At 41.5% G+C, this 27895-nt stretch overlaps 1 protein-coding gene across 1 annotated transcript; it reads left to right on the top strand.

Annotated features, from left to right (window-relative positions):
* Positions 1 to 2603: 2603 nt before the first annotated feature.
* On the top strand, positions 2604 to 27895 carry SMARCA5 (SNF2 related chromatin remodeling ATPase 5). Its single transcript, XM_087736368.1, has 24 exons — positions 2604 to 3040; positions 5604 to 5678; positions 8561 to 8727; positions 9469 to 9569; positions 10252 to 10352; positions 12308 to 12487; positions 13950 to 14105; positions 14209 to 14340; positions 15170 to 15238; positions 15771 to 15880; positions 16144 to 16370; positions 18105 to 18226; positions 18315 to 18467; positions 19703 to 19835; positions 20547 to 20695; positions 20910 to 21029; positions 21268 to 21378; positions 21996 to 22109; positions 22309 to 22431; positions 23704 to 23836; positions 24878 to 24996; positions 25796 to 26008; positions 26451 to 26561; positions 27599 to 27895. Exons 1-24 carry the CDS (start codon positions 2888 to 2890, stop codon positions 27662 to 27664), a joined length of 3138 nt encoding a protein of 1045 aa, XP_087592494.1. The 5' UTR covers positions 2604 to 2887; the 3' UTR covers positions 27665 to 27895.

The raw sequence follows: 27895 nt of genomic DNA, 5'->3' as shown, positions 1-27895 counted from the left end.
TGTTTGGTTTGGGTATTTTGGTTTTGGTTTCGTTTTTTTTTTTATTTATTTTTATTTTTATGCCTGCTCTCTGTACTTCTCAGAAGTCTAATAGTTTGCTTTATTTTTGCCTCTAGCTCAGCCTTTTCCTCTGAGCATGGCAGAGATTTCGGTAACTCTTTCTGCTGTTTCACAGCATGGTTCTCTTCACTTGGAAATAGCTTGTCCAAAATTCTGATGTAGGTGTGGACTCCTAGTGATATTGCTCTCTTGCAGTGATACAGGGTCCATGGCAACTTCAAGTGAGCAATACTGAATAATGAAATAATGGATGGATTAGAGCTAGAGTTAGGATTTTTGGTGAGAAGTGAGTCATCTGTTCAGAAGCATTTGGGTCTATAAAACTGTATCATCTCATTACTATCCTCTTAGGGTTATGCAAAAAATACTCATATGATATTGCAGGCTGTATACAACTGTGAGACTAATTTTTTTCTTTTTTCCCCTGCCTCTGATGTAGAGAGAGAAAAAAAAAATCCTGTTTCTATTGTGGGATTCAGGTTTTGGCTAGGAATATTTTTTGATAATGTTTCACCTTTTGTGAATGAAATATTTGGGGCTGGTATTTTTGTGCATATTAACTTCGAAATTTAAGCAAAAAATATTCTATCTCTATGGTAAAGGCAGAGTTTCTCAGAAGTAAGGGAAGTGGAGAAGCTAAAGCAGTAGCCAGGAAGAGAAGAGAAACAATTTTGAAGTAGAGATGAATGATATTAAATTAATATTTCCTGATACCAGGCATACAAGTATCTCAACACCACCCACTGAGATGGTGGTGTTTTATTTTGCTGGCCGGCCAAGAATCAATGAGTTTTGGATGGAGGTGATGCTTTTCTCTCTTCTCCCCTTACTAACTTTTCTCACCTTCTCCACTGAACCAGTATGATCTTACCTGGCGATTTTAGTCTGATTATAAAAGGTGGTGTTGAAGGTGCTGAAACATTGTCACCTCTCTTCCCAAATGCCCGACTCCTTCCCAAAGACCTGCTACCCCACTTTTCTTCACCAGTGTTCCTCCATGTGTGGTTTCATTTGAGTGCTTTGCAGACACCACGCAGACAGCACTGCATTATCTGAAGCAACTCTAGAAGAGGAGAGGGAGTAGAAGCTGAGGCAGAGCACGTTAAAACTGGACACGAGACTATGCTTGAATAGTGTAGGTGGCTAAATTAATACAATTTCATATAATTTGCTACTGCATATATTTAAAAGTTAAAGCTGTCTGCCTGAATGCAGGGAAAAGCCTTCAGCAAAGCTCAGGGACTGAGTTTTCATCTGCGATAAGAGATGGCAGCACACAGTGGGAAAATATGTCTGTAAATTTGTTAGTAGTTGAGAAATTCTATTCTAGGGAAACTGAGATTTTCTGGGAAGTTATTCTTCTGAGTAGTTTTGGCAGAAATGAAGTGACACAATCTTTTGGAAATGTCAAAGCCAATAATTTTAACTTCAAAAAAATTTAAAAGATGTCTGTAATAAAAACCAATGGAATGAAGAGTTGTAATAATCGTTGTGGAGAAGGTCCCTGTTTAGCTGCTACCTTCATGGTTACAATAGTTTCTCAGGATGTAGGAGACAGCTTCACAAACCTGTGGAGTACACTCACTGGCTTAAATTTACCTTCCTGTTCCGTCTCATCCATTTTGTGCACTGTAGGGTTCTTCTGGGATGTGCGCTCTGGTAGGTGGTACCTGGCAGGGCAAGCGGGGGTGATCCGTCAGGAGCACTCCTCGCCTGAGCAAGGGTAATGCAAATGTCGATGTCTTCAGTTGTGTTCGACGGCAGGGGTCCGCAGCCCGTGGTGGCTTCAGGCCCGGAGCAGACACTGTGTTTTACTCAGTTGGTCTGTAAAACCGTACTTCTATACCTACGAACTTTGGCTGTCCCTAAAGCGAGGGAAGGGGACCTGAACAGTTAGCTCAGGCAACCATTTTGGCAAATGTTCGAGTCTTGTCATTCACAATTCCCTCTCTACTGCTGGAGATGTTGTTAGATTGACCTGAAAAAAAAGCACTTTACTGAGACCTGCTATTTCATAGCATTGGTGTCCTCCTTGCATTTTATTTTGATGAGGCTACAAATTACATTTGAGTAGCAAGACTTAATTATCTTGTCTGGATAGTAGCGTTGTGATGGTAGTTAACTTCAAATGTTAAGAGCAAGAGCGACTGGCTTCCTGATACATGCTAAATGCTGTAACAAGGAACCTCTGCAGTCACTGGACCAATTTTCAACAAAGCTGCCTTAGTAGGAGTGTTACTGTAAAACGCATCCCGCTCATCTGCTTCAATACAAAACGCTGCCGCTCGAACGAGCCAAGGCCGGTGCCCGTAGCCCCGTGGCCGGGCCGAAGCCTGCAGCCCCGCCTCGCTTCCTCAGCCTCCCGACGGCTGCTGCCGCGGCCCGCGCCGCGGGGCACCGCTCAGGGGCAGAAGGCGACGGGGCTTTTCGAACCTCCCCGGCAGTTGAGCGGCCCCAACGCCCCGCCGGCGGCCGTTGCGCGGGGGCGGGGGGCCGTGACGTCACAGCGGCGGCGGCGGGCGTTGCGAGGGCGCCTCCACTCAGGCGGCGAGGCGGCGGCTCGCGGCGGCGCACTGGCTCCCGCCGCGCCGCACGCCGGCGGCGGGGGCTCTCGCGAGAGCGGGGAGCCGGCTCGGTTCCTGGTTGGTGGGCGCCCGCCGGGAAAGCCGGGGCGGCAGCGGGGACGGGCCTCCGCCGGCGGCCGCGCACCGGGCTCAGCGCCCCGCTTCCCCCGAGCCTCCCGCCGGGCGGCCGCCGCCTTCCCCTAGCGCCCAGCCAGCCGGGCCCGGGCCCGGGCCCCGGCGGAGCATTGTCTGCGGCGGGGATCATGTCCGCCGGGCAGCAGGCTCCGCCGCTGCCGCCGTCGCAACCGGACGAGCTGCCCGCGCCGCCGCCGCCACCGCCAGGCGCCAACAGCAGCGAGGCCGCGGGGACGGCTCCCTCCGCCGCCGGCCCGCCCCGAGGCGACTCCGAGATGGAGGTCAGGCGCTTTCCCCCGGCGGGGACCCCACCCCCCCCCCCCCCACACACACACCCTTCTCCCCGGCTCCGCGGGGCTCGGCGGCGGGCCCCGGGGCCGCCGCGGCGGGGGCGCTGCCGGCTGCACGGCGGCAGGTGCCCGCCATGAGGGACGGCGCCGGCGGGGCGTCCTCGGGCCGCGTGGGGCCGCGGGAGACAATGGAGGGGCGGGCGCCGGGCCGGGCCGTGCGCCGCGGCGCCTCCGGGGCGCTGCCGGGCCCCGGCGGGAGGCAGGGAGGGAGGGCGGCGGGGCCGGGAAACGGCCCGGCGGCGGCTGGGGAGGGGGTGTTTGTGTGTGTGTGGGGGGGGGGGGGTGTCCATCCCTCCGCTACCCCCGCCGCCGGCCGCCGCACATGGGCCCCGCGCGCCGTGTTCCTCCGCCGGCCGCCGCCGCGGGGACAAGGGGAGGCCTCGCCGCCGGCTCACTTCATGAATTTATCTTCGAAGCGGGGTCAGGGGAGGGCGGGGGGAGCCCCCCTCACCTCCTCCCGCTCGGGAGGGGGGGTTCGCCATCCTCCCCGCCGCGGAAAGCGCGGAGATCTCCCTGGGCTCGTTCCCCGCGCCTTGCCAGCCGCCTTTCTCTCCTTCCTCCCTCAGAAGCCTTCCCGCTTGTGCTTCCTGCTTGAGTGATGCGCAAGTCCACGTTCTACAAAGCAGTAACGTCTTCTGGCTCCTAAAGTGCTTCAAAACTTTTTTTTTGGGGGGGTGGGGGGTTGAGAGGTGTTTCTGGCAACAGGTGCTTATTCCAGAATTTTCAAGGGGTCCGAGTGATTGCCTGGAGATGCAAATTTTATCGCAGCATTGTTTCTTTAACGATATGAGGAAACTGGTTGGTCCTGCTTTCCGCGCTGGCTGTTCAGTGCTCTGAGTCATGCTGTACAGTCCAACCTAGTTGATCTAAATAAATTTGCAAATGCCATATTTTTCGGATGAGCAAGTAGCCAAAGCACTGTGGGTAATAAGTCCTGCTCAAACCTGCAAAAATAGGGCAATTCCGGGCTGGGGCGAAGCGCACGGAGGCTGTGAAACGCGTGCTCTTGAGGCGCCCGTGTGCGAGGGTTCGCTCTCCGCTTGCTAAGTTAGTTCCTTTTTGCGTGGGGCAGGGATTACCTCGCGTAAAGTGACCTTTCAGTTGAAATAGCTTCTTGGTAGTCCTGATCATCTGAGAGACTGCTTTTCTTACTCTCCAGCTAAATTGCAAGGTTTTGTCATCTTTGTCGCAGATGATGAGTTCAGATGGCGCGGGGCTGCGTTTCTGTGTTTCGCACGTTAGGCATTTTGGGAGAAACGTGAATTTGGTACAGAAGTTCAAACGGTCCTGTGCTTGTGCTTGCTGGCAGGTGGGTGTTGGCTAAATCTGGTGGGAGAGGAGTAAGAAGATCCGGGTATGAGTTTAGAAGATCTTTAGCTGTAACTTTTTCCGCTCAGTTTTCTTTATATATTCACTGGTGAATGAAACACTTGTGTTAGGATTCTTCTGTCTCCACACGCCTTACCTGCCAGAGTTTTGTGAGGAAACACCCGCCCCCAAACATCCCATGTTTTGCCTGCCTTTGTTTCATGTCGCTTCTTACTTTCCTGTTCCTTTGTTCTACATTGGCCAGTAAAGACTGAATTTAGCTCAATTCTTACTTGGCTCAATTAAACAGATGGTTAATAATGATTTTGAAGGCATCTCGTTTGTTTCCTTTTCTTACCTTTTCAAGAATTATTTTGTAATCTGTTGCCTTAGCGTGGTTTACCAGGGAAGGATCATCCTTTGGTTTAAGAAGAGAAGATGAAATTATACGTAAGGGATGATGGGGAAAGAGTTAACCTAATAACAGGAGACACAAGGATAAAAAAGCCCTGATCTGAAAGAATAATTGAAGGCGGTATGTCAAGGATTTGGCAGGAAGAGGATGAGGGAGGACTGCCCCCTCCCAACCAACTTGTTTTTCTCTTAGTAGTGGTACCATCGGTGATAACAGCAATTATTTGATCTAGTAAACTAAATAGGGGGAAAATGCAGATCGTCTAAATTCCTACTCTGCTTCCAGGACAAAACTGCAGTCCAACTTCTTATTTAGACTTGTTCCCTTGATACGGAATGATGAGGGATTGGGGTAATCTGGAAAAACGAAAAAACCTTGAAACGCCTCTTGCTTCGGGACCGGAGCTAGTTCTTTTGCAGTACTTTCCGGAGCCAGCTTTAGGAGGGTTTTGGCTCAGCACCCTAGGAGCGGCATGCCGAGCTCCTGGACCACAGCTGTCTGTCTCATTCACATTGATGTGATGCTTTAATGATGGAGCTAAATCGGATTACAGAGAGATCTAGCTCTGTCCCTCAGCCTTTGGCAGGGATCTTTGATCCATCTCCAGGTAATTTACAATAAGTAATAGAAAGCCGACTATATCAAAGCAGCAAAAGATGGCTGTGCCATCTGATGTGGATAGATAGTAATTTGAAACAAGCTTATTCTCCTTTAGATGGCTATCTTCCCTTGTTCAGAAAATAATTTTTTTCTAATTCTTTTTTATTTCAGGAATCTTTTGATGATACATCACCAGGAAAACAAAAAGAAATCCAGGAAGCAGATCCTACGTACGAAGAGAAAATGGTATGTAATATTTGGGACCGTGTGCAGATATCTATTACTTATGCAGTTGCTTAAAATAGACTGAGTTTTTTCCTTGTTTGAAATCTCTTAACTGGATTTGTAAAACTTGGTCTAGTTATTAAAAAATGTTTGAGTAACTTGAAACAAAAAAATACCCAGAAAAAAGCCTTCGGAACCTTCTTTTTTAGCATTTTGTTCACTGGTGCTCTGCTGTTTCTCCATTCCCATTGCAGTCATTTGTGGGAATAACCGTTAATGTGTTTTGGTGTTTATAGGAAGCATAGTCCTAGCAGCTTTGAGGTGATTTAGAAGAATGATATAATGGGAAATATTCAAATGTCTTTGGGGGAAAAAATGTAAAAAAAAAAGTTGTCAAGTTGCTTTTAAAGTTACCTGTAGAGTTGTCCTTCCTGTATGTAAGGGGGATTATGAAGAGCTGAGTATTCACTTTCTCAGTCAGAAATGGGAAGCTCCTCTAGGAAAGCGTCCATAAGTATTTAAATGACTGCTACCTTACTTTCTCAATGTATGGAATCAGTTGAAGTCTAGGACCGTTTTTATAGCGCTGTTGAATACACGAAAATAATATTTTTGAACGGCAGGAGTAGTGGTCCTTTGTAGGAAAAGTATATTAGTTTCTGTTTGGGGGGGTGAGCAGTAAAATGAAAGGTTTGGTATAAGGCTTTGAGTAGGCACTGCCTTCATTTTCACTTTAAATATGCTTTAGTAGGAGGACTTCAAAATAGGCAGGTTCTTTCAAGCAGTACAGTTTACAGGTCAAAGTAAATAAAAGTTAGCTTTCAAAATTCACAGGAGGCTGAGGGGAAGGTTTGCCGTTTAGGACAAGTGCTGACTGTAAGCCTTGGCCAACTTTTTAACCCTTTTACTTTGTCTAGACTGAAAGGGATTTTGTTAGCTTTTTTCTGAAATTCAGTTTGTTCTTTGTGAAGCTCTGGTTAGAGTCTTCGAGTTTTTGAAGATGGGTGATTCTGTGCTTCATGGGTTAGATAGGAGAAAGCTTACTATTTTACTTATTTTTTAGTTTTTATAATATCCTGAATGTAAGAGATGGAGCCGTCCACTCACCATCTCATTGCATTTTCTTCCTCTGTTCCTCTCTGTTTTCCCTTCTTCCTGTTCGTAATTCCAGTGCCTGTGGCTGCATGTGGAATTTCTTCGTAGGAAAGTGAAACTGATTCTTATAATTTGCTGCTTCCTGTGTTGTTTCTTCTTGCCACTGAAAATAACCCAGTCTTCTGCTAATTTCTTTGTGCTGCTTCCTGGCAAACTGAAGAAAGTGAACTTGGAGTTGTCTCTTCTAGTCTCTAGACAGGCACGATGACAAGGAGGATTGTATTTTACTGCCGCAGTAGTCAGAAGATGCACTGGAAAAGAAAACAGGAAAAGTTTCTCTGTTGGTAGAAGGATACCTCAAGGTTGCAGAGTACAGCCTGTTCTTGTCTGTGTCCTATCTAAAAGATACGGACAATGTTTGTTAGTCTCTTAAAGGAATATCCTTAAGCGCAATGGAAACGAGTTGTGGGGATGTGTGTGCAGTGCCAAAACTTGCAGAAGATTCCTCACTAAAATTTTAGAACGAGGAAGCTTTTGCAATGCATTGTATCTCTTCTACTTCTCTTTTGCACAGCCAGTGAAACAAGTACTTAAAAATAAGGATCAGCAATTTGGATAGTGGTAACATCTTACCTAGCTTAAACTTCAGAAGCTGTTACAAAGTAAACAAAAAACATCCTATGAAGAATAGACAGGAAAACTTGAATTCAGTGGATGTGGATTGTAGCTGTGCTAATCAAGCTTAAACTACAGTTAGAGTGAGCCTGACTCTTGTGGTACATAGAGGATCTCTTTCTTCGTCTTTTTCTTCTCTCTCCCCCGTCTTCCTGTCTTTCACATAGTGCAGGAACTGCTTGTTTTAAAGAGGAGAACGCTCACAGAGCTGGCATTGCTCTTGCAGAAGTCTGGAACATATGTTCCTTTTTACTGAGAAAACTGACTTCCTGTAACCGTGCAAGTTGCTAAATACCAGGTTATGTTGTGGCATCTGGCAGAATGTCAGAGTGGTTGTTGTTAAGCGTGGAACTGTTTTCTGTCTTGATTGTCTCTTCTAAAGTCTTGATGTGGCCTTGGGAAGGTGTGTTGGTTCCAAATGAAACCTGTCTCAAAGGAACTGAACCTTTTAGATACTGATATTGTCTCCTGTAATCTTTTTTGCACGGCAGAAACAGCGACTCAAATCAAAGGGGGCAGTCTGACAAGTTAGGCTGAGCATATCTAAGAGGTCTCTGCTGCTGAAATAGGTGTTCTGGCTTCTAGCTGTGGGCTCTTCTGCCCCCTCCACCCCCTTTCGTGCCAGCTCTTTTGCTTATCTGACACCACAGTGAGGTGGTGTATCTCAGTGAGCAGGCAGGAAACTAATGGGGTAGAAAATAGTTGTTGCCACGTTGGTGAGATGAATGAGTTCCTTGAAGAATCCTGTGTGCGCTGGGCGGCGAGGGTAAACTTCTGGGAATGGGACTAGCATTTTTGATCGGAGAAGGTTGTTAAGGGGACTCTGCGGCCATGTCTAGTGACACTCATGCAATCTTTGTGCCAAAGTCAGATTTCAGTCTTCGCGCAGGTCTGTCTTGCAACTTTGATCTTAACTGCGTAACAAAGGCTAGCCTTGACCCAGTAGAAGAATATTGAATCTGTCAGCAGCAGTTATATTGTTGATGTTAATCATCTTTTCTTTGTTATTGTAGCTATGTATATAAAGAAATGTGAATCTGTATTGTCTAAAAAGCATTTGTTAGCTTTTTCTTTTGAATGAATCCATACTGTAAGGTCTCACACTTGTTCCACTTAATTTTTCTTGTCAACAGCAAACAGACAGAGCAAACAGATTTGAGTATCTGTTGAAGCAGACTGAGCTGTTTGCTCATTTCATTCAGCCTGCTGCTCAGAAAACTCCAACTTCACCTTTGAAAATGAAGCCTGGACGTCCACGAATAAAGAAGGATGAGAAACAGAATTTACTGTCAGTTGGCGAGTGAGTGATGACATGTAGGCCAGCTTGTACTGTAATTATGGATTTTATTGTACTTTAGAAGCGTAAGTTAAACTTGCTAGTCTTTTGTCCTATTTCGGTGTGTGTTTTATGCTGTATAATTGTGGGTTTTTTTTCAACTGCCCATCTGTAAGTTGAGAGTTGTTCAAGAATTCTAGGAGTTAATAAGACTTCTGTGTTGGTGGTAAAGCACTATCGTGAGTAAAAGTATTCCAGCATGAAGAAAAGCCGGGGCAGAAAAGTAAAGCATTCGTGGCTGTAAGTTGTAAGAGTTCATGGAGAATATGGGTATACTGCATCTTACAGGCAGCTGGAAAAGCAGAAGTCTAGAAATTTGGATTGTCTTCATTGCAGCTTATATGGCTACAGTATATCTAGTGTTTGGCAGATGTTCCAGAACTCTTAAATACAGTGTCGTTCCCTGCCTTGCAGTTAAAGGCCAGTACTGATGCACACAATTTATCCCTTTCCAGTCACTTTGCTCTAATATTTGAGCCCGCTAACAATGTGGTCATCTTATCTTATTAAGAAGCTAGTGGCTCTAAAGAGTTAAAAAGCAGCATTTCAGTTGATCACCTAAACATGAGTTGTTTTGAAGAATCTTGCTAGAAGCTTCTTTGGGTGTTTGCATTCTGTACAGCCATGATGTTAGATTTGATTTCGGAACAGTTTCACGTCTTTTCAGTTTAGCTGGAAACTTACTTCTTGCTTGCACTTTTTCAGCTACCGCCATCGTAGGACAGAGCAGGAAGAAGATGAGGAGCTGTTAACAGAAAGCTCCAAGGCAACTAATGTCTGCACTCGATTTGAAGAATCTCCATCGTGTGCGTTTCCTCTTCTTTGTTTTTGGTTTGGTGGTTTTTTTTTTTTTTCCCCTGTTCTTTCCCTTCAAAATGTTGTTTAAAATGAAGTCTGTTTTTATCCTTCCCAAGGACAATGAATCAATTTTGGGGGACAGGAGAAGGAGAAAAAAAATCCAGCACCGGCCTAGTGGGACAAAACGTCTTAGGGAGGGACTGTTTATTTTCAGTCAGGCTAGAAAGATGGTGCAGCGAGTCTTGTCCTTTAGAAATCCAGTTGCTATACTTTAGTTACTAGGAGAGAGCTAGCTGGTTTTAAGTCTGTCATCTTACAATTTTTACAGATGTAACCTATCTTCTGATACAATTTAAAGTACCTAACAGCTTCCAGTTCATTTAACAGAGAATGCAATATTCTGTTGTTTTAACGTTCGACTGTGTTCTAATTTGGGGGGTGGTGATAGAGTTAGAATTTCTACATATTTTGGGTTCTTGCAAAAAACAAAGGTGTTGGAGCAGCTTGCAGAAACAAAATTAACATATTGCTGTCTCCAGTCTGCATTGTCCTTGGAATTTACTGCATGAAATTTACTACTTGATTTCATTCTGTAGCTTAGATAATCAGTGTCCATTAGCAGGCAAGGGATGGTGAAATTCTTTGGTGAGTTTTTACAGATCTTTTAGTCTGTTCTTTCATGTCTTTTAGATGTTAAATGGGGAAAGCTGCGTGATTATCAGGTCCGAGGATTGAACTGGCTCATCTCTTTGTATGAAAATGGCATCAATGGTATCCTAGCAGATGAAATGGTATGTACATAGCCCGTGTTTCTGAGGACTTGTGAACACATGCGATACAATTTGAGTTCAGCTGTATATATGGTTTTTTTCATAGCACTAAATGCAATATAGAATTTGCCAAATCTTATTTTTCTAGTATGTTTTAAGTCACTAATGGTTTAAGTCACTAATGTTAAAAGTGTCATAGGTATCTCAATTTAAATAAATTGTGCAGGCAGTTTTAGAAATAGGCATACGAAATAGAAATCTGTCAACCTTTAGAAAAATAAAATTCGGTGGAGGGGAGTCGTTCTATAGAATGACGTGTCCTCTGTTTGTTTTCTCTAAATTGCAGCTATTTTGTTACGGTATTCTCAAGCTCCCCTTGTGAAGAGAGTGTCATGTTTGAAAAGAGCAACAAAGGCAGGAATGCTTCCTGGTGTATAGGGTAAAATGCAGATAGCAGGATACGAGTGTGTCCTGTATGGACTGATCTCAGCAGCCAGAGCTACACCAGTGGGAAATTTTCTGGGAAAAATGATGCAAAGATAGATGTAGCTAGAGAGCTGTGGTAAAATTTCTTTCACGCCGTGGCCATGGACATTTCAGTCAGCACTGACCATAGTAGCTTTTGCTTCTGTTTCTGTTCTTTTTCCCTGAAAGACAAGGGATGAATGCAGAAGAAGTTGGAGTAGTTTGACAGGCAGGTACGGTTTTGTCCTCTTAAGTGATTTTAGTTGTATCTGTTTTTCATGAGGAGCAGATAAAGAAAAACAAAAATCTAATTATATTTCAGTATATTGCATTTCTCGTAGCTTCTGGTAATTTCTTTTCTGTGTAATAAAACCTCTTCAAGTAAATTAGAGACAAATGACTTTAAATGATTGTTTAGTAACATGTTTAATTTTGAAATAGATCAAGGATTTTCTTCAACATATGAGCTTATGAATAGAGGAATTTTTTTTTTTTTTTTTTTTTGCTAAGTACAGTTCTAAGTGGAGCAGGCTTGTTTTAGTGAAAACAATTGGGAAACTTTATAAGTCCTTGGATTTGTGGTATTCCAAAATCCACCTTTCGTTGAGGAGTTTAAATATTTGCTGTTAAATATTTTTTGATTCATTCTTAAATATTGATCCTTTTGAACTTAATAACGCCTTTCACACAGCTTGTAAACACTTTTCCACATCTTACACCAGGTGGAATGCAGTTATTTTGAAGACAAAGACTTGAATTTTAGAAGCAAAAATAACTTGCACTGATGGTTTTGGCTTTTTTAAATCCCATGTGTTTGAGTCATAATCTTTCTGAATTATTTAAATAATATGAATGATCTGGGCTTTGCATGTCTTCCTCAGTTTTGTTTTGATTAAAATTCTATGCTGAAGATACAAGTTTTTAAATATTTCTGTTGAATAAAGAACAGAGCACTTTAAAAAAGTACTGCTAAAGAAGCTCAGTATTTGTTTTCTTCTTTGACATGTGCAACTGTTTACATAGTTTGGCTTTCTTCTCACAAGAACTGACATCATGTCGTGGCCTGTAAAAGCCTCCTTACAGGGTTCTTTGTTTGTTCACTTTATTTCAAGTTTAAGAGAATGCATACGTCCAGTTTGTAAAGTTTGTTGACCTCTATATAGATAGTCTGAGTACACCCTAGTCTGCAAAACAAAATTGTATGAAATAATGTTTCATGGGCCTTCTAAGAATGTGTCTTGTTTGAAAAGTAAGGCAAAATTCTAACTTCATAATCCAAGGTTTGAAAACGTTACTCTTATTACTTTCCTTTAATTAAATGTGGGAAGCCGTAAAAGCTTTTCCTAACCAAGATTTTGATCCCTTTTGTGAGTAGCACTGTCTTTACTAGATCTCACTCATTTCTTCAGGCTGCTGTGTCTTCCGTGTTGTACTCAGAGCTCACGCTTGGGTTTTTTAAAGGTGTTTCCTGAGAGATTTTTTTTTTCCTGACATGTTAACATCTCTTACAGGGTCTTGGGAAGACACTGCAAACAATTTCTCTTCTTGGGTATATGAAACACTACAGAAATATTCCCGGTCCTCACATGGTATTAGTTCCTAAGTCCACTCTACATAACTGGATGAATGAATTCAAGAGATGGGTGCCTACGCTTCGAGCAGTTTGTTTGATAGGTGACAAAGACCAGCGAGTAAGTTTTGGCGTGGTTGTTTTTCCTGGGTAAATCCAGCATGTGTTCTGGCTGTCCTTTACCTTTCGTTCACAGGGAAGGACATTACTTGGATTTGTAGTGGTTAAACAGTAAGACCTACAAGTGCTACCTACTTAAAATATAACCAGCTTAGAATTCATACGTATGTTGCCCAGCTATTGCTTCATCACTTTACAGTCATGATTTCTTGATCACAGGTTTTCTCTCTCCTTTTGTGAAGGCAATGTAGCATGTAGACCAACAAAACCCGAGAAATCTGAAAATAGTAAAATAAAATGTTCCACGTAAAGTGCTGTCATTTGTATGAATGTATAAATCCGTAAAAAAGTAATTTGTTTTCTGCTCTACGGAGTACAGTATGTTGTATTGCCTGTAACAGCAGCTTTTAAGAGGATTATGGGGTCTGTCACTAAGGAACTGTTTTCTGAAAACGGTTGTCAGCTTCATGTTGGAGGGGGCCAGGTGGGTCGGTTGGTAAAAGTGGTACACAAACGGATCTTATTTGGCTTGAATTTTGTCAATTAAAAAAGAAAATATTGTTCAGCTTCGTATGGCCTTACTATTTCAATCATTCTCTTTTTGTTAGTTCAGTATGAGTTCTTTGCTACTTTTTTTTTTAGCGCAGCAAAGAAAACTTGAAAAACATGGAATGTGATGGTGCATTTGTAGATCTGTCAACTGGAGTTACCTATTTTTTTATGGGAGGAAGAGTTATTACTGGTGCCATTAAACTTCTACTTTTGTCAGCAGATTTTTTTTGTTCTAAGGGCATCTAGCTCTATTTTCAGAGTTTGTTGGGTTAGAAATTACAGAAATATTGATGAAACTTTAAATAGTTCTGGAGGTCATCGGTCCAGGTCTGGTATCTTGTGATTTTTTTTTTAGTGCATCTTTTTTAATCCAAAAGTTCTTACACTTTCTTCACTATATTTCTTGCTTACATGAGTTAAGTTCTTGACATTTATACATCTCTGCATTTTGAATTCTGACTTAATTATCGTGTCTGCTTTTAACCTTGGATGTCAGTGTTCTAGAAATTGTTCAGTGAGCCAAATAAAGCCGTGCTTGGGATTATTTTTTATATTCAAAACGTACCATTTTCTAAACTTAAAACTTAAACCAAAGAAAACCTACAGAAAATGAATTTTGATTTTTGATCTTATAGTTCAGCTGTTGAAAACCTCATGTGTGTAGGTAGTCATCTGCAGTTCCCAAAGGCAGAAGTGAGAGTTTCCCTGCCCTGCCCCAAGGGTTTTAGCATCTTCAGCACTGACAAAATTGTCAAGCTTTACCATGGTTGTATGTTATATTGCCTCTATAATTAATTTTATCTTTTCTTCCGAATATAGTAGCAGCAATGTTTCAAAATTTTGGCATCGCTAGAGTGTTCTTTTTGTTTTAGATTTGACAAAGCCTCGGTAACTGTCACCTTGTTGTCTAGGCTGCCTTTGTCAGAGATGTGTTGTTGCCTGGAGAATGGGATGTCTGCGTAACATCATATGAAATGCTTATCAAAGAGAAGTCAGTATTCAAAAAGTTTAACTGGAGATATCTAGTTATAGATGAAGCCCACAGGATTAAAAATGAAAAATCAAAGGTAATTTATACTTTCACTGGAAGAGAGATTTGTGTGGGTTATTAGGCGGTGGTGTGGGAACTAGTAATATTTTTCTATCTGCTCATGTCTCAATGTCCTTCAGTTATCAGAAATTGTGAGGGAATTCAAGACTACGAATCGGCTGCTATTAACTGGAACGCCACTTCAGAACAACTTACATGAACTCTGGGCGCTTCTTAACTTCCTTTTGCCAGATGTCTTTAACTCCTCTGAAGTAAGTCTTCATTTTCTGCTAATCAAGTTAAATGAACTTTGCTGGTTTTTGAGATTTGAAAATAGACCTGAATACGTATAGTTAGGAGTATCGGTTACTGATAACGATAGATGGACAGTTAAAAATGTTTCCAGAATTACAAAGTAAAGTAGGGTAGTCTATTTTTCTCAGCTTGGCCATTTTTAAGGGCTGTTGTGAGCTCAGCAGATATAAGAGGTATTTTAAATCATGATCTGAAGATGATCTCTATGGCATTTCAAAATAGGTCTAAACATCATGATGGCTAAACCAACTAACCTTGTTCTTATATTTAACTATAAGTTACCTTATTGTTTATCTAAGACTTCTTTCCTGTGAATTGGGAGATACTATATGAATGAACCATAGACTTCACAAAGAGAAGCACGTGCTTAACTGTTTTGGTGAATTGGGAATGTAACGTCTGTAGAAAGGAAAGCCTTGTGGTGCGTTACACCAAAATTTTACTTTTTCCTCTTCATTTTTCATCAAATGCTGCAGTAGTCTGCTTCTTCCAGATGGAATTTGTCCAATGGAGTGATATGAGTGAATCTTTTCCAACAGAAAAGGACTCACATATTGATTTTTTTTTTTTTCCTCACCTTCCAATGGTATGGAGGTTTTCTTCTTTTTTTATTTTTGAAGACATTGTGTTGTAGAGCTTTCCATAAAAATAGACCAGAGAGGGTAACGTGTTCTTGTACTTACTGCTTGTGTAAGAGAATCACTTGAGTTGTATTTATTCACCATTGTAATGATATTGCACCTTGCAAGGAAACCTCTTAACACACCAATGATTTTGTTGATACAGGACTTTGATTCATGGTTTGATACAAACAACTGTCTAGGGGATCAAAAGTTGGTGGAACGTCTCCATATGGTAAGTCTCTCTGCTTTTTGTTGAAGTAAGTGTTATGTTTACCGAAGTTAGGTTCTAAGTAATTCTTCTAATGCTTCTTGTGACAGAATGTTAGGGTAAGAAAACTTATTCCAGAAACTATGGCAGACTTTCAGAATAGGTTGGTGAAGCTCAGAAGATGATCTGTTTCTTGAAAAGGAAATTGTTTTGGAGGGGAGAGAAGGGTCGATAGTTCTGGCTTTCAGCGTTCTGAAATGCTTACATTGAAAATATTGGCTATGAAGAGACCGTAAATATTTCAGTCAAGCAAAACTAAAAAAGAATCAAGGGGCATAGAACCATCTGAAAGGTGATTCTGGCCTAATGTTTGGGTCTTCCAAATGTATATTCCCACATTTAATAACCTGTTCATCTAGATTGCTTTTTCAGATGATCTGGTAAATAGGTCTGGTGGTTGAGCATTTATGATAGAGAATGTCTGCGCTGCTTTTGTCTGTTGACCTGTTCAGTGTTTCAGTTTGCAAAATACGTTCAACGATGCAATCTCTTCCAGGTGCTACGACCATTCCTTCTACGTCGCATTAAGGCCGATGTAGAGAAAAGCTTGCCTCCAAAGAAGGAAGTTAAAATTTATGTGGGACTCAGCAAAATGCAACGAGAATGGTAATTCACAGACTTGACTGTGCCGTGGTTAATGCTCAGGAGGAATGTGCTGCTTGTGACTTGACGATTGTGTGGAACTTGATTTGGTGTGCTCCCAACTCGTACATATTTCCTTGTGACGCTTCTGTGATGACAAAACCATGCGTATCAGGGAGAGTTACCTGCTGAAATGAGGGGGAGGGGGAGCTTGTGACTATACTTACCATCTAAAGAAAGGCCCACTTTAAAATAAAGTTACAAAAGTTTTTCTGTCTTTGATGTAGGTATACACGAATCTTAATGAAGGATATAGATATCTTGAATTCAGCTGGGAAGCTGGACAAAATGAGACTGTTGAATATCCTCATGCAGCTGCGAAAATGTTGCAATCATCCGTATCTCTTCGATGGAGCAGAACCCGGTCCACCGTACACAACGGACATGCATTTGGTCACCAACAGTGGCAAAATGGTAGTACTGGACAAATTGCTACCGAAGTTGAAAGAACAAGGTATGCGTCTCGTTGTTGTTGTTTGAGAGTTGTTTGGTTCAATGATAAAAATGGAGGTTGGTGCTTTTTAATGTTTCCCTGTATCCTGAGGAAAAACCAGTACACTCGAGCCAGGATTGTTGTTGGTTCCTAGCATGATACCAGTTTGTCAAGCACTGTATCTTAAGTAGTTGATACAAAAAACAATTTGTGAAGTGCCTTCATAAATAATTGGGTCGATAGCCCGCTATGGCTTTTTGTGAGGGTGAAGTGTTTTGATTTTTTTTTTTTTTTCTTTTTTTCATCCTAGCTAAACTGGGACCACAGAAATGTCGGCTGGTCTGGGCTTTAGGTTTTCTTCCTTAACATTAGCTGTTGGAAACATAATCACGTGGTATTTTAGCCACTCCTTTGGTTTGCCGTTTAGTACCATTGCAGATTCAAAGTCTTCGTGTTTGATTCAAAGTCAAATCCTTTGTGAAATGTTGGTTTGTCTCGCCGGGTATGATTTTGAGCAGCACCTGAGTTTTTTCAGTGAATTCTTTAAGGCACGCAAACGCGGGGGAACACACAGTTATTTTAGTGTCATTTGACGATAGGGACAGAGCTCTGGAATACATTACTGTAGAACTCGTGCGCCACAGAATGTTTGACTCTGGAATAAACTCTTAAGTCATTATTTTAATGAGCATGCTAACTGAAGTACCTTGGCTACGGAAGTGGAGGAAAATTTGTGACTGGGGAGCCATTGCAGAAAAATAAAACCAAATCCAGACCTCAGCTTTCGGTAATACGAAAGTAACCTGTACTTCGTATCCAGGTATCATTCAAGCAGCTGTGGCAACATGCGACACTGCAAGACTAAAAAAGAAGAATTCAGTGGTTACCATGCTTTTTTTGATCTTGGTTTCTTTCTGCTATGAGGCTTCGTGTTGAGATGTTGCAATTAAAATTGGCCTGGTCTTAAACGATCGATCGTCTTAAACAAAAGAGAGTTCACGGTTAGACCTTGAGTCCAAAGGACAAAAAAATCGTGCTAGGAGAACATAGGGGGAAGTGGAAGCTTTGTAATATTCTATGTTTCGCTTAAATCTCTCAAGTAGGTTGGAAATGGTTGTGTGTATATGCATAAATTACGGTACATTTACATTTTTTGGAGGTTGTTCTTGGCAGGTAAGTAAGTAAACTGACAAGTCTTTAAGAAGAACTTACTTTATTTCTAGATCTCTTAAATCCAAAACAAATAGTGCAGAATTTCATTCTTTATACTCCTTGGTGTTTGTGTATTTGTGTTACCATCTTACGCCGCTGTGTCTGGGAACATTTTGATAAGGAGTACAACAGAAAACAAAAGCAAAAAGGCAGCCACTGACTAGGCTGTAATGTACGGGACGGCAAGCAAGCGCCACGGCAAGCAGAGGAGCCTGCCGATCAGCAGCTAAACGGCACTAACGGCTATGATTTGGGTCTGGCACGCTCCGGTCACATCTGTCGTTATCTGGAACCCTTCGAGCCCCATGTTGGGCACCAGGAAAGGACTGTTGTGGTTTAACCCCAGAAGGCAGCTAAGCCCCACACAGCTGCTACGATCGCAGCAGCTGCAGCCCTGCGGTATATATGGGGTTCTGAAAGTCTACCTACTTCTCTTCTTAGTACATGGACCTGTCCTCCTTCCCCTTCTGGTAATGCAAACTTGCAGAGTTTGATAAATCTTAAGTTTTGGGGAAAACATAAGGAAGTTTTTTACCCAAACAGGTTCGAGAGTCTTAATCTTCAGTCAGATGACCAGAGTCCTAGATATCTTGGAAGATTACTGTATGTGGCGAAATTATGAATATTGTAGACTGGATGGACAAACACCACATGACGAGAGACAGGTATTTAAAATTTTAGGTATTTCACTTAAGTAAAAATAGTACTTGTACAACATTTGGTTTACCTGCTATTTTCCTTTTATTTATTTAGGCATCTATTAATGCATATAATGAACCCGGTAGCTCAAAATTTGTGTTCATGTTAAGTACACGGGCAGGAGGGCTTGGAATCAATTTGGCTACTGCTGATGTTGTAATTCTTTATGATTCAGACTGGAATCCACAAGTAGATCTTCAAGCTATGGTAAGAATCCAGATGGAAGTGATGTTCTTTTTTCTTCTCTTTCTCGCAGAGCTTTCCTAGAAATGTGTGTGTGGCATGACAGAGTATTTCCAAAATAAATGGGTATTATTTTTCTTGTTTTAGGACAGGAGTAGTACTTTTCAGACTGATTTTCAGTTCCAGTGTGCCTTCCACGGTGTGGAACCCTTAGTCATAATGATTTATGCAGTGGGAAATGCTGAGTATGTGCTCCAGTACTCGTAGTATTTAATGAGAATAGCCTGGTTTGGTTTTTAAAAAAAAAATATAAAATAAAATATCTAGCATGGTATGTGCTAATGCCAAAACTATAAAGCTTTGCTTCTGTGGGGAGCAGAGGTGAACGTGTTTACACTGTCTCGTTTCCAAGGTATCAGAGAACACAAAGAACAGGTGAATTAAACTTTTCAGAACCTGCTTTTTATGGTGGTGATAAGTGAGCAAGCTCCTTACAGCAACCACCTGTAATTTTTTTTTTAAGTATATTGGCATGCCTCTGCAACCTCAGGAGTAGGACCAAGAACACTACTGACCCCATAAGAAAGTAAAGTTATTTAAAAACTACCAGTGTTTTTTGACAAATAAGGCCTTTGACAAATCTTGGAAAGTTATTTTTAATTATTTCAGTGCAGCTGTAGGTTCTCAAGTAGTCTAGCAAAAAATTAGTTCAAAAGAATGATGCAGCTGGTGTCTGGAAGCTAAAATGAGGTAGTTCCAGCTACCACTAAAGGTGGCAGTACTACTAATGCTCGCAGCGGTTAATGATTTGTCAGTCAGGTGAGGTGGTGCATTGTGTAGTTCTTGAAATAGTCGTGGCACAACTGACCAGTTTTGAGAAGGGTAGCTTTTGGTCAGTACAGGGATAATTTCTTAAATACTTTGGTTTTACAGAAGGTTACGTAAGGTCAGAAGCGTTCAGGCTTCTCCCCCGTGTGATGTAACAAAAAACCCCCCCGACACATGCTACATGTAGGTATGGCATCTGGAGGCATACTCGGCAACGTTATTTAAAAAACACGCCAGGACTTGCAATGCGGCTAAGAATGTGCTGGCTTGGGTAGTCCTGTTAACTGGCTGTCTATAAAGCTTTAACTAACCTACGCTGTTCCATTTTGTAAACTAGTACGGTGAAACTAAAGAAAATTGAGGACTGATTATATAGTCATGCTGGAAACCAAGTACTGCATTTCCTGGTACATTTTTTTTTTATTGCCTAGGATCGCGCGCACAGAATTGGTCAGACAAAGACTGTTCGAGTGTTCAGGTTTATCACGGACAATACAGTGGAAGAAAGAATAGTGGAACGTGCAGAAATGAAACTCCGGCTAGATTCCATAGTCATTCAGCAAGGCAAGTACATGAAGGCAGTTTGTTTGTATATATGATGCAATGCTCTTTTTTTTTTTTTTTTTTCCACAACATGTAACGTATGGTGACATCAGCTAGTAAGAATTAACGGGAATGCTGCTTTTACCTCAGCTGAACTCTGAAGATAGCGAGCAAAGGCCTGATCCCCTTGAAAATTTATTTTACTGTAGGGGTAGGCTTTTCCTCACTAACTTTTTGATTACTTCCCTTCCGATACGTATGTACAAGTGGCTATAGTAAGTTGTGGGGTGGTTTGGTTTGGGTTTTTTTTAGCACTCGGCTTCTCATTGGAACTGGCGAAATTAAGGCCTTGCCTTTTTCTTAAATGGATGGGGAGAGGCGATGACAATGCAGCCGCCTTGGTTGACTTGATTGGAATCAGTAACTTTATTTCTGAAAAAAGGATTCAAGAAGGTTTAGTCTGGAGATTGTGAAAGCATGCACCGTAACAAAGCTTATACGGGAAACCTCACATCCAAAGGGCTGTTTGTTGAACACAATTAATGTATACTAAAACAAATGTATGTGGTCCCTGGCTGGATTTTGCTGGCTTTTGTTTCCCCCCCCCCCCGTCATGAGAGAAAAGGATATAGCTTTAACTTGGAAATGTAAGGGGGAGAAAAATCACATATTGCCCCTTCTGTAATGTAAACTCTTTGGTTAGTTGCTATCCTGCAATGCTTTTATCTTCAGGAAGACTGGTGGATCAAAACCTGAATAAGCTTGGGAAGGACGAAATGCTGCAAATGATTAGACATGGAGCGACCCACGTGTTTGCCTCAAAGGAGAGTGAGATTACAGATGAAGACATTGATCACATTTTGGAAAGAGGTGCAAAGAAGGTGAGATTAAAGTTTTAAAAAAATGGAAGCCCACCTGTAGACTTAAAGTTGATGGCAAGATGCTACATCCCTAGATGATAACTTGGTTGTAAGCTGGAGAGAATAGGGTTTTGGCTGTTGGGGGTTTTCATATTGGTCAAACGTGTTTGTTTGTTCTGCTGTTGTAAACGATACGTTTTATAACGAAGTACCATTCTTTTCTCTCTCCTCCAAGACTGCGGAAATGAATGAAAAACTTTCAAAGATGGGTGAAAGCTCACTCAGGAATTTCACAATGGATACGGAGTCCAGCGTGTATAATTTTGAAGGGGAAGACTACAGAGAAAAACAGAAGGTAACATTTAAATTTCTCTTGGAGGAAAGCACTAAGATGTATGATTGAACCATATTTATTTAAGAAGTGTTGGTTAAAATACAATATAATCTATGAAAATAGTTTATTACAAGTCTTATTACTTCTTATTTAATGAAGTAGATGTAGACCTAGTTTTACATAACCCTTGTAGCTGGCCTGAATATTTTGCAAGGCTTCGTCTTAATATTTTTGGGGGCGGTGGGATTTGTTTTTCTAGATGGCGTTTACAGAGTGGATTGAACCACCTAAACGAGAAAGAAAAGCCAACTACGCTGTGGATGCTTACTTCAGAGAGGCTCTTCGAGTCAGTGAGCCAAAAGCCCCCAAGGTGAGTTGACTAATGTAAAAAAAGAAATTGTTCAAATAGGCATGATAAATGGTTAAAGCTGAAAGCGAGAAGTTGGTCTTTATTCATACAAACCGCTCTATTGACTTCTATAAATTGGGGAGGCAATTTAAATTCAGGAAAATCCAAAGGACTTGAGAGAAACTTCTGTGAGAAAAAAGTAAGAGCAGAATGAAACTTGTAAGATGTTGACAGGGTGAGACCGAGGTGTCTCTTATTTTATTTAAGCAGCTGTGGATTTTCCTTACCTGTGGAAGATTTCCTTATTGCTGCTGGGAACACCTGAACTTTGTTCAAGGGGATGCATGTGTGACTCTTGCCCCAGCTGCCTCCTCCTCCCAAAAGACCCTCTCCCCTCTTCTCATGGCTCTTTTACCTTTAGAGTTCTTCATGGTCGTCGTTATCTCTTGCGTGGTGTGGCTTTTTTTTTTTTTTTGTAAAGACAGTGAGTTTTTGTAAAAATAAAGCTTTTTTTCTCATAGACTGAAATCAGTTTTTTTCCTCATAAACTCATTTCCTTGTAAACTGAAATCAGTTGTTACAAGCAGACGGATTCTGGATGTCAAGGGTGTACAAACGTTTGTATGTATGTATTTCAGGCACCACGGCCTCCAAAACAGCCAAACGTACAGGACTTTCAGTTCTTTCCTCCACGCCTGTTTGAACTATTGGAAAAAGAGATCCTCTACTACAGGAAGACAATTGGGTACAAGGTAATTGAAGAATTGACACATTGCAACAGTTTACTGCAACATTAGGAGAATATGTACTTGTCCTGCCTTTTGCACTAATTTAAATGAAAGAAAAGCATGTTGAGCTGAACACATGGTTGGGTTATCTTAACAGAAAAGTGACAGTTGGCAACTATCTGTGAAAAATTAATCAACTTTGACAAAATGCAAAACCTTTCAGGTACCTCGTAATCCTGATCTGCCAAATGCAGCCCAAGCACAAAAGGAAGAGCAGCTTAAGATTGATGAGGCTGAACCTCTTAATGATGAAGAACTGGAAGAAAAAGAGAAGCTTCTAACCCAGGTAGAGTTGGGTCTTTCTTTAGCGAGACTGAAATCGGCTGAAGCTTGCTTTGCGTTTTACAGTGTTGCAGGAATGCTTCTTGGCCATTGATTCATACATGTCATAGTTAGCACAGCTGCAGATTTTGGTTCCTACTGAACAGAGGGTTAGCGTTAGGTTTGTCGCGGGCCTGGGCACCTTTGAAGAACGTGCACCAAATGAGCGGATTCAGATTCTACTGAGTCTGACCTATGTTCTGTGTAAGAACTAGCCCGGTGTCCGAGTCTGGCTTCCCAAGTTTGCCTTGACTGTGGACTGTGACATCTTTTGTCAGCTGTGGGACCTTGCAGACTAGCTGCAGAGCCAAATGTGCTACTTTCCACGTTATTTAAAGCCTATCTGTCTTCTGCCAAAGTATCGCTCCCATGTGGAAGTGAATCCTGCAGGCTGAATGGTCAGTTTTCCTAAACTGTGACTGGCAGTGGATAGTGTCCCCCTCTTTAAGAGGAGATAAGCTGAATAACAGATATAATTGCGTAGCATGTACATTTAAATAATTTAAAACAGGTTAATGCCTGTTATGCCTTATTTGGGTATTACATTTTCACGTTGTATTTTGCGGCAGCAGGCGGGGAATTATAGGACAAGATGTCACGTTTGAGCAGTAATGGAAGAGTTCGCTATTAAAACCAATACAACAGCACAATCAAGTAAGCTGTGACTAAATCGTGACATGGCTGGCAGAATGTTTTGCTGTTTGTAAAAGTTATTGCTAATAGGAAATGAGCCTATTTTGGCAGCTGCTGCTTTCAGCATTGCTATTTCTGTCCCTACCGAACATCATCGCAAGATACCTTCTGAGGGAGAGTGACCAGGGCAAATGGCGGATGGCTTCTGTGAGGCACGTGGGGGGCCTTTTTTGCTAAAACCATTGTAAAGACTATTGCTTCACTAGAGCGTGCGTTTTTTCTGCTTAAAAAGTGATCCCATGTTCTCTTTCAGAGAACAGTGGTAGGAGGGATTAATTTAGGAGCTGAAGACTCTCTTATCCGCAACTAGTAGGTAGTTACAGAATGAGGGCTCATCATGATGCGGTATTTAGATGGCGAGACAACGGTGACTGCGGTATAAAAACAGTTTTTCTCCTAACATCAAACTGCAGAGAAAGCAGAGGTTTAATACTGTGGGAATGATGGAAGTGTTACAGGCCCTGTAAAGAAATCTATTAAAACAAATTCAGAGGGAGACAAATACTGAACTTCTGTGCAATGTTTCCTTTTGATTGCTATGAAGGGATTCACCAACTGGAACAAGAGAGATTTTAACCAGTTCATCAAAGCTAATGAGAAGTGGGGCCGCGATGACATTGAAAACATAGCACGGGAAGTAGAAGGAAAAACCCCAGAGGAAGTCATTGAGTATTCAGGTAACTCACTCACTCACTTTACTTACTGACTGACTGACTTACTTACTTTTTTGAGCAGTCAGCCCTGTGAGTCCATATCTAATGCTGCTTTCCTAGTTTGAACTGTCTGTGAACATGGTAACATCTTACTTCTTACACAGCTCCTGAAGACTTTCGGGGTGGAATTGTACTGATGGATTTGGGATCTACTGATCTAGATTTTTGCCCTGCTTAGCCCCTGCGTAATTAAAGCTGTACTAAAATATACGTATAAACTGTAACTGACCCACTTCAGTATATCCTAAATCTACTGTAACTGCAGAGGGCTGTCTTCAAGTCTTGTTAATTTTTGCAAAACAAAATGCTGAGAAACAGTGCTTAGCTGGAGAGATTTCACTTTTCCTTATATTCACTAACCAGCAGTTTTCTTGAATCTTTATCCCTTTATTACCCATTCTTATCAAGAGTGGGATACAGTAAATGCTTTGTGACTGAACATATAATGGCCATTGGTTTTTGAAACCTAAGTCCACTTGGCTACGTACCTCTGATGTCTCACAAGTGTTTTCTACTGTAGTGCAGCTGCAAGGTCCTGGGGCTAAATTTCTGAAGGTATACAGCAGCTTACAGATGTGAGCAGTTCTTTCAACAAACCCTTCTATTCAGACACCTAATTGTCTTTTAGACACTTGCCCTTGCCTTTGGCCACTCACTTGCCCTCCTGCTTCCCTCTGTAAAAATACATTCCTGTTATATCAGTTTCCATTTTAAGCAGCTTTTTTCTTTGAGAAGAAGATTGGCTACAAAAACCTTGCTGGCCTGCATCGCACCTCATTTAAACTGAGGACTCACTCCTCCCTCTGCCCCCTCCAAAACAGCATTTGTAATACTGCAACACCTACTATCGGGAAGTGAAGGTTCCGTACTGGGTAAAGGCATGCCTATTTTTATACAGCAGTAAGTTCTGCTACAAGGAAGTAACACCTAACGTCTTCTTTTAAGGTAAAAAACCCTAACTTTTAAGATGCACGATAAGAAACTAACCAATTGTTCTTTTCTTAGCTGTGTTCTGGGAAAGATGCAATGAGCTCCAAGACATAGAGAAGATCATGGCTCAGATAGAAAGAGGCGAAGCCAGAATTCAGAGACGAATCAGCATAAAAAAAGCACTTGATACAAAGGTATCTTTGCTGCGTTTTCTTCCTTTATCTCCCTGTGCAGTGAGGCGAGATGCAGGACTCCATGTCGAGCCAATGTTTCTAACGTATGAGGACAACGTGTTGGGCCTGGTATTTGCCTCTTTTGCGTATTCCTCAGCCGTTGCTTCCTATAGCTTTTCCGTTCCGTAGAGGTGCCGTCCTGGCCGATAGCTATGACGATAACTTTAGGTATGGCCTAACCTGTTGGCTGTAACCATCAATCACCTTTATCATAGGCCAAACAGTTCATAGTGCCGTATAACGAACTCCCAACAACTATGTGCTTTTTGAAGAAGCAAAATTTCTTTTGGACCCATGTAACTGGAAATGCCATCTATACCTTTAGAGCGCTTAAAAAGGGAAGACCGTGTGCTACAGTCCCATGTACCGTTTTACTCTTGCTCTGATTTTGACCATTCCTGAGGCTTTGTATGATGTTAAAGAGGATTATTGCCGTTTGAAGCCTGGCGGCTCTTGGCTATTTTCAGATGCAGCGACAGGTCTGAAGTCTGCCATTAATAAAAAAATCACAGACGAAGCTGTCTGTTGTCTAAACTAGAACTCAGCAGTTTAGATGGTGTTGGTAAATGCACTGTCTAGAACCCACAGTTCCTTACATATGGTGACTTAGCCCCAGAGATCACAGAAGAGCTAGTTTTCTAACTTGGTATGGTTCATCTGCCTGTCTTCATGGGATGTATTGCTTTCATCTAAAACGGTTCCATGCTAATTCTGAACTATTTCTTAGTTTTATATGATCTTATTTGTTTTGTTTATAAAGATTGGCAGATATAAAGCCCCTTTCCACCAGCTAAGAATATCGTATGGTACTAATAAAGGGAAGAATTACACTGAAGAGGAGGATCGCTTTCTAATCTGTATGCTTCACAAACTCGGATTTGATAAAGAAAATGTCTATGATGAATTAAGACAGTGCATCCGAAACTCCCCGCAATTCAGATTTGACTGGTTTCTCAAGTCCAGAACTGCAATGGTATGTATGAATCTGTTTTGCTTTTTGTTCAAGAATGTCTGTGACAGCACAGTTACACACCAAGCTAATTAAATAGCTTCTAAAATACTGAGGTAACGTATAACACAGTAAATTTTTATAAACTTCCCAGCAAGCGTAGTGGATGGCAAATGCAGTAAACTAAAAAGTCTTACCGGAGGAGAAATTCAAAATGCCAAGGTGCCGTTTTTGAAAATCAACATGAATTTGAGTTAAATACAAACACGTTTTAAAAAGCAGACGTTGCAATCAAATCCATTCCTGTGAAGCCAGCCAGTAACTATCAAAAAATATTTCATTCCTTTTTTGCTCTGCCAAGATACAGCAAAAAACTTACCTACTTAGAGGCATTTCTAATACTCTAATATGATTTTTACATTAAGTGGGTGCCTAATGTAGTGAATGAATATGTTGTGCAATTTAGGAGCTGCAAAGGAGATGCAATACTTTAATCACCCTGATTGAAAGAGAAAACATGGAACTGGAAGAAAAGGAAAAGGCAGAAAAGAAGAAACGTGGACCAAAACCATCTTCGGTAAGATTTAAAAAAGCATTTCTGTGGACTTTAAGACGCTGTGCTTTTCTAATTGTCTAGGACAAGTGATATCTAAAGTTATTTAAAAACAACAACAATGAAAAACCTTATAGGGCAGCGTTAAGAGCTGCTTACGGTTCACGCCCTCGTTCAGCCAGTACGGTTGTGGATGTCGAACGAAGGAAAATAAGTTTGGGTTCTACATTGTAGCTCACACGTTTTGGAGCAGATAAACTTGTTATGCTTTGGATCACTGAGTTGGTATGCTGTATAGGTTTACCCTGGTAAAATAAACCTGAGATGTATTTGGCCTTTTGATTAATTTCTATCCCTAAAGAAATTCTGTGTTTACCACTGAGGGATACGTAGGCGATGCAGCCCATTCGCTCCACTTTGAGAACGCTACAGCTCTGTTTGCAAGCGTTCCTATGTAGGCTCTGCTGTCTCCCATCCCTGTCCTTGGAGGGGGACTGGTCGTGAAATGGGCTTCTAGAGCTAGATTTGAGAAAACAGCACATATGCTTGACTACTCTGCTGACTAAATGCACAATATTGCTAAATACAGAGGCCTGTTTTGTAAAGGAAATATCAAGTTTAACCATTTTCTTGCTTAGAGTTGTTGTTCAGGTTGCTGTTGTATCAAAAACTTAGAAGCACAACTTACTTTGCAGATGTGCAGAAATCAGTAAAGTTAAGAGTGGTGGATTAATAAGTTTCTTAGAACTGCTCACAGAATATTTACACAGCTAGTCAGAAATACCGTTTGATAAGCAGCAAGCTTTATAAATAACATCCTTATTTGCTTCTATACACTTTTTGCCTCTATGAAATCGTACTCTTCCAGAATGGAAAGAATACAAACCAGGGCTATCCCGAGGAGGACGTGCATATTTGCCATATTAAAACATTCTCGATTTATCACATTTTAAAGCTGCCAGGGTGCAAATCATCTCCATCTTCTTTGACTTGAAACGCATTGGCTTGCTTCACAATCTTTTTGTATCACAATAACTTACTAAAAAAAACTTACCTTACAGGCACAGAAGCGCAAAATGGATGGTACTCCTGATGGTCGCGGAAGAAAAAAGAAGCTAAAGCTGTGAATGCAGAATTTTTGTAATCACTAAATTTAAAAAGTAGTTCTTTAATTTACGGGTCTTCATAAGATGTACTGTATAATGCTCAACTATTATGTCATTAAAGGACATCGGGTTCATCTGTTTACTGAACTAGAAACATAGTACTTAATGTAGTTTCACTTTTTTAAATGCAACAGCTGTGCTGAATTTTTTTTACCATTAACACTTGAAGTAATAAATAGGCTTCATTTATTA

This window comes from Nipponia nippon, unplaced genomic scaffold (genome assembly GCF_047370975.1).
Source record: "Nipponia nippon isolate SJK-2023a ecotype South Korea unplaced genomic scaffold, ASM4737097v1 scaffold_6, whole genome shotgun sequence".
NCBI classification, from domain to species: Eukaryota; Metazoa; Chordata; class Aves; order Pelecaniformes; family Threskiornithidae; genus Nipponia; species Nipponia nippon.
The sequence above is the reverse complement of the archived record's forward strand: the minus strand, read 5'-3'. Positions and strand labels throughout refer to the sequence as shown.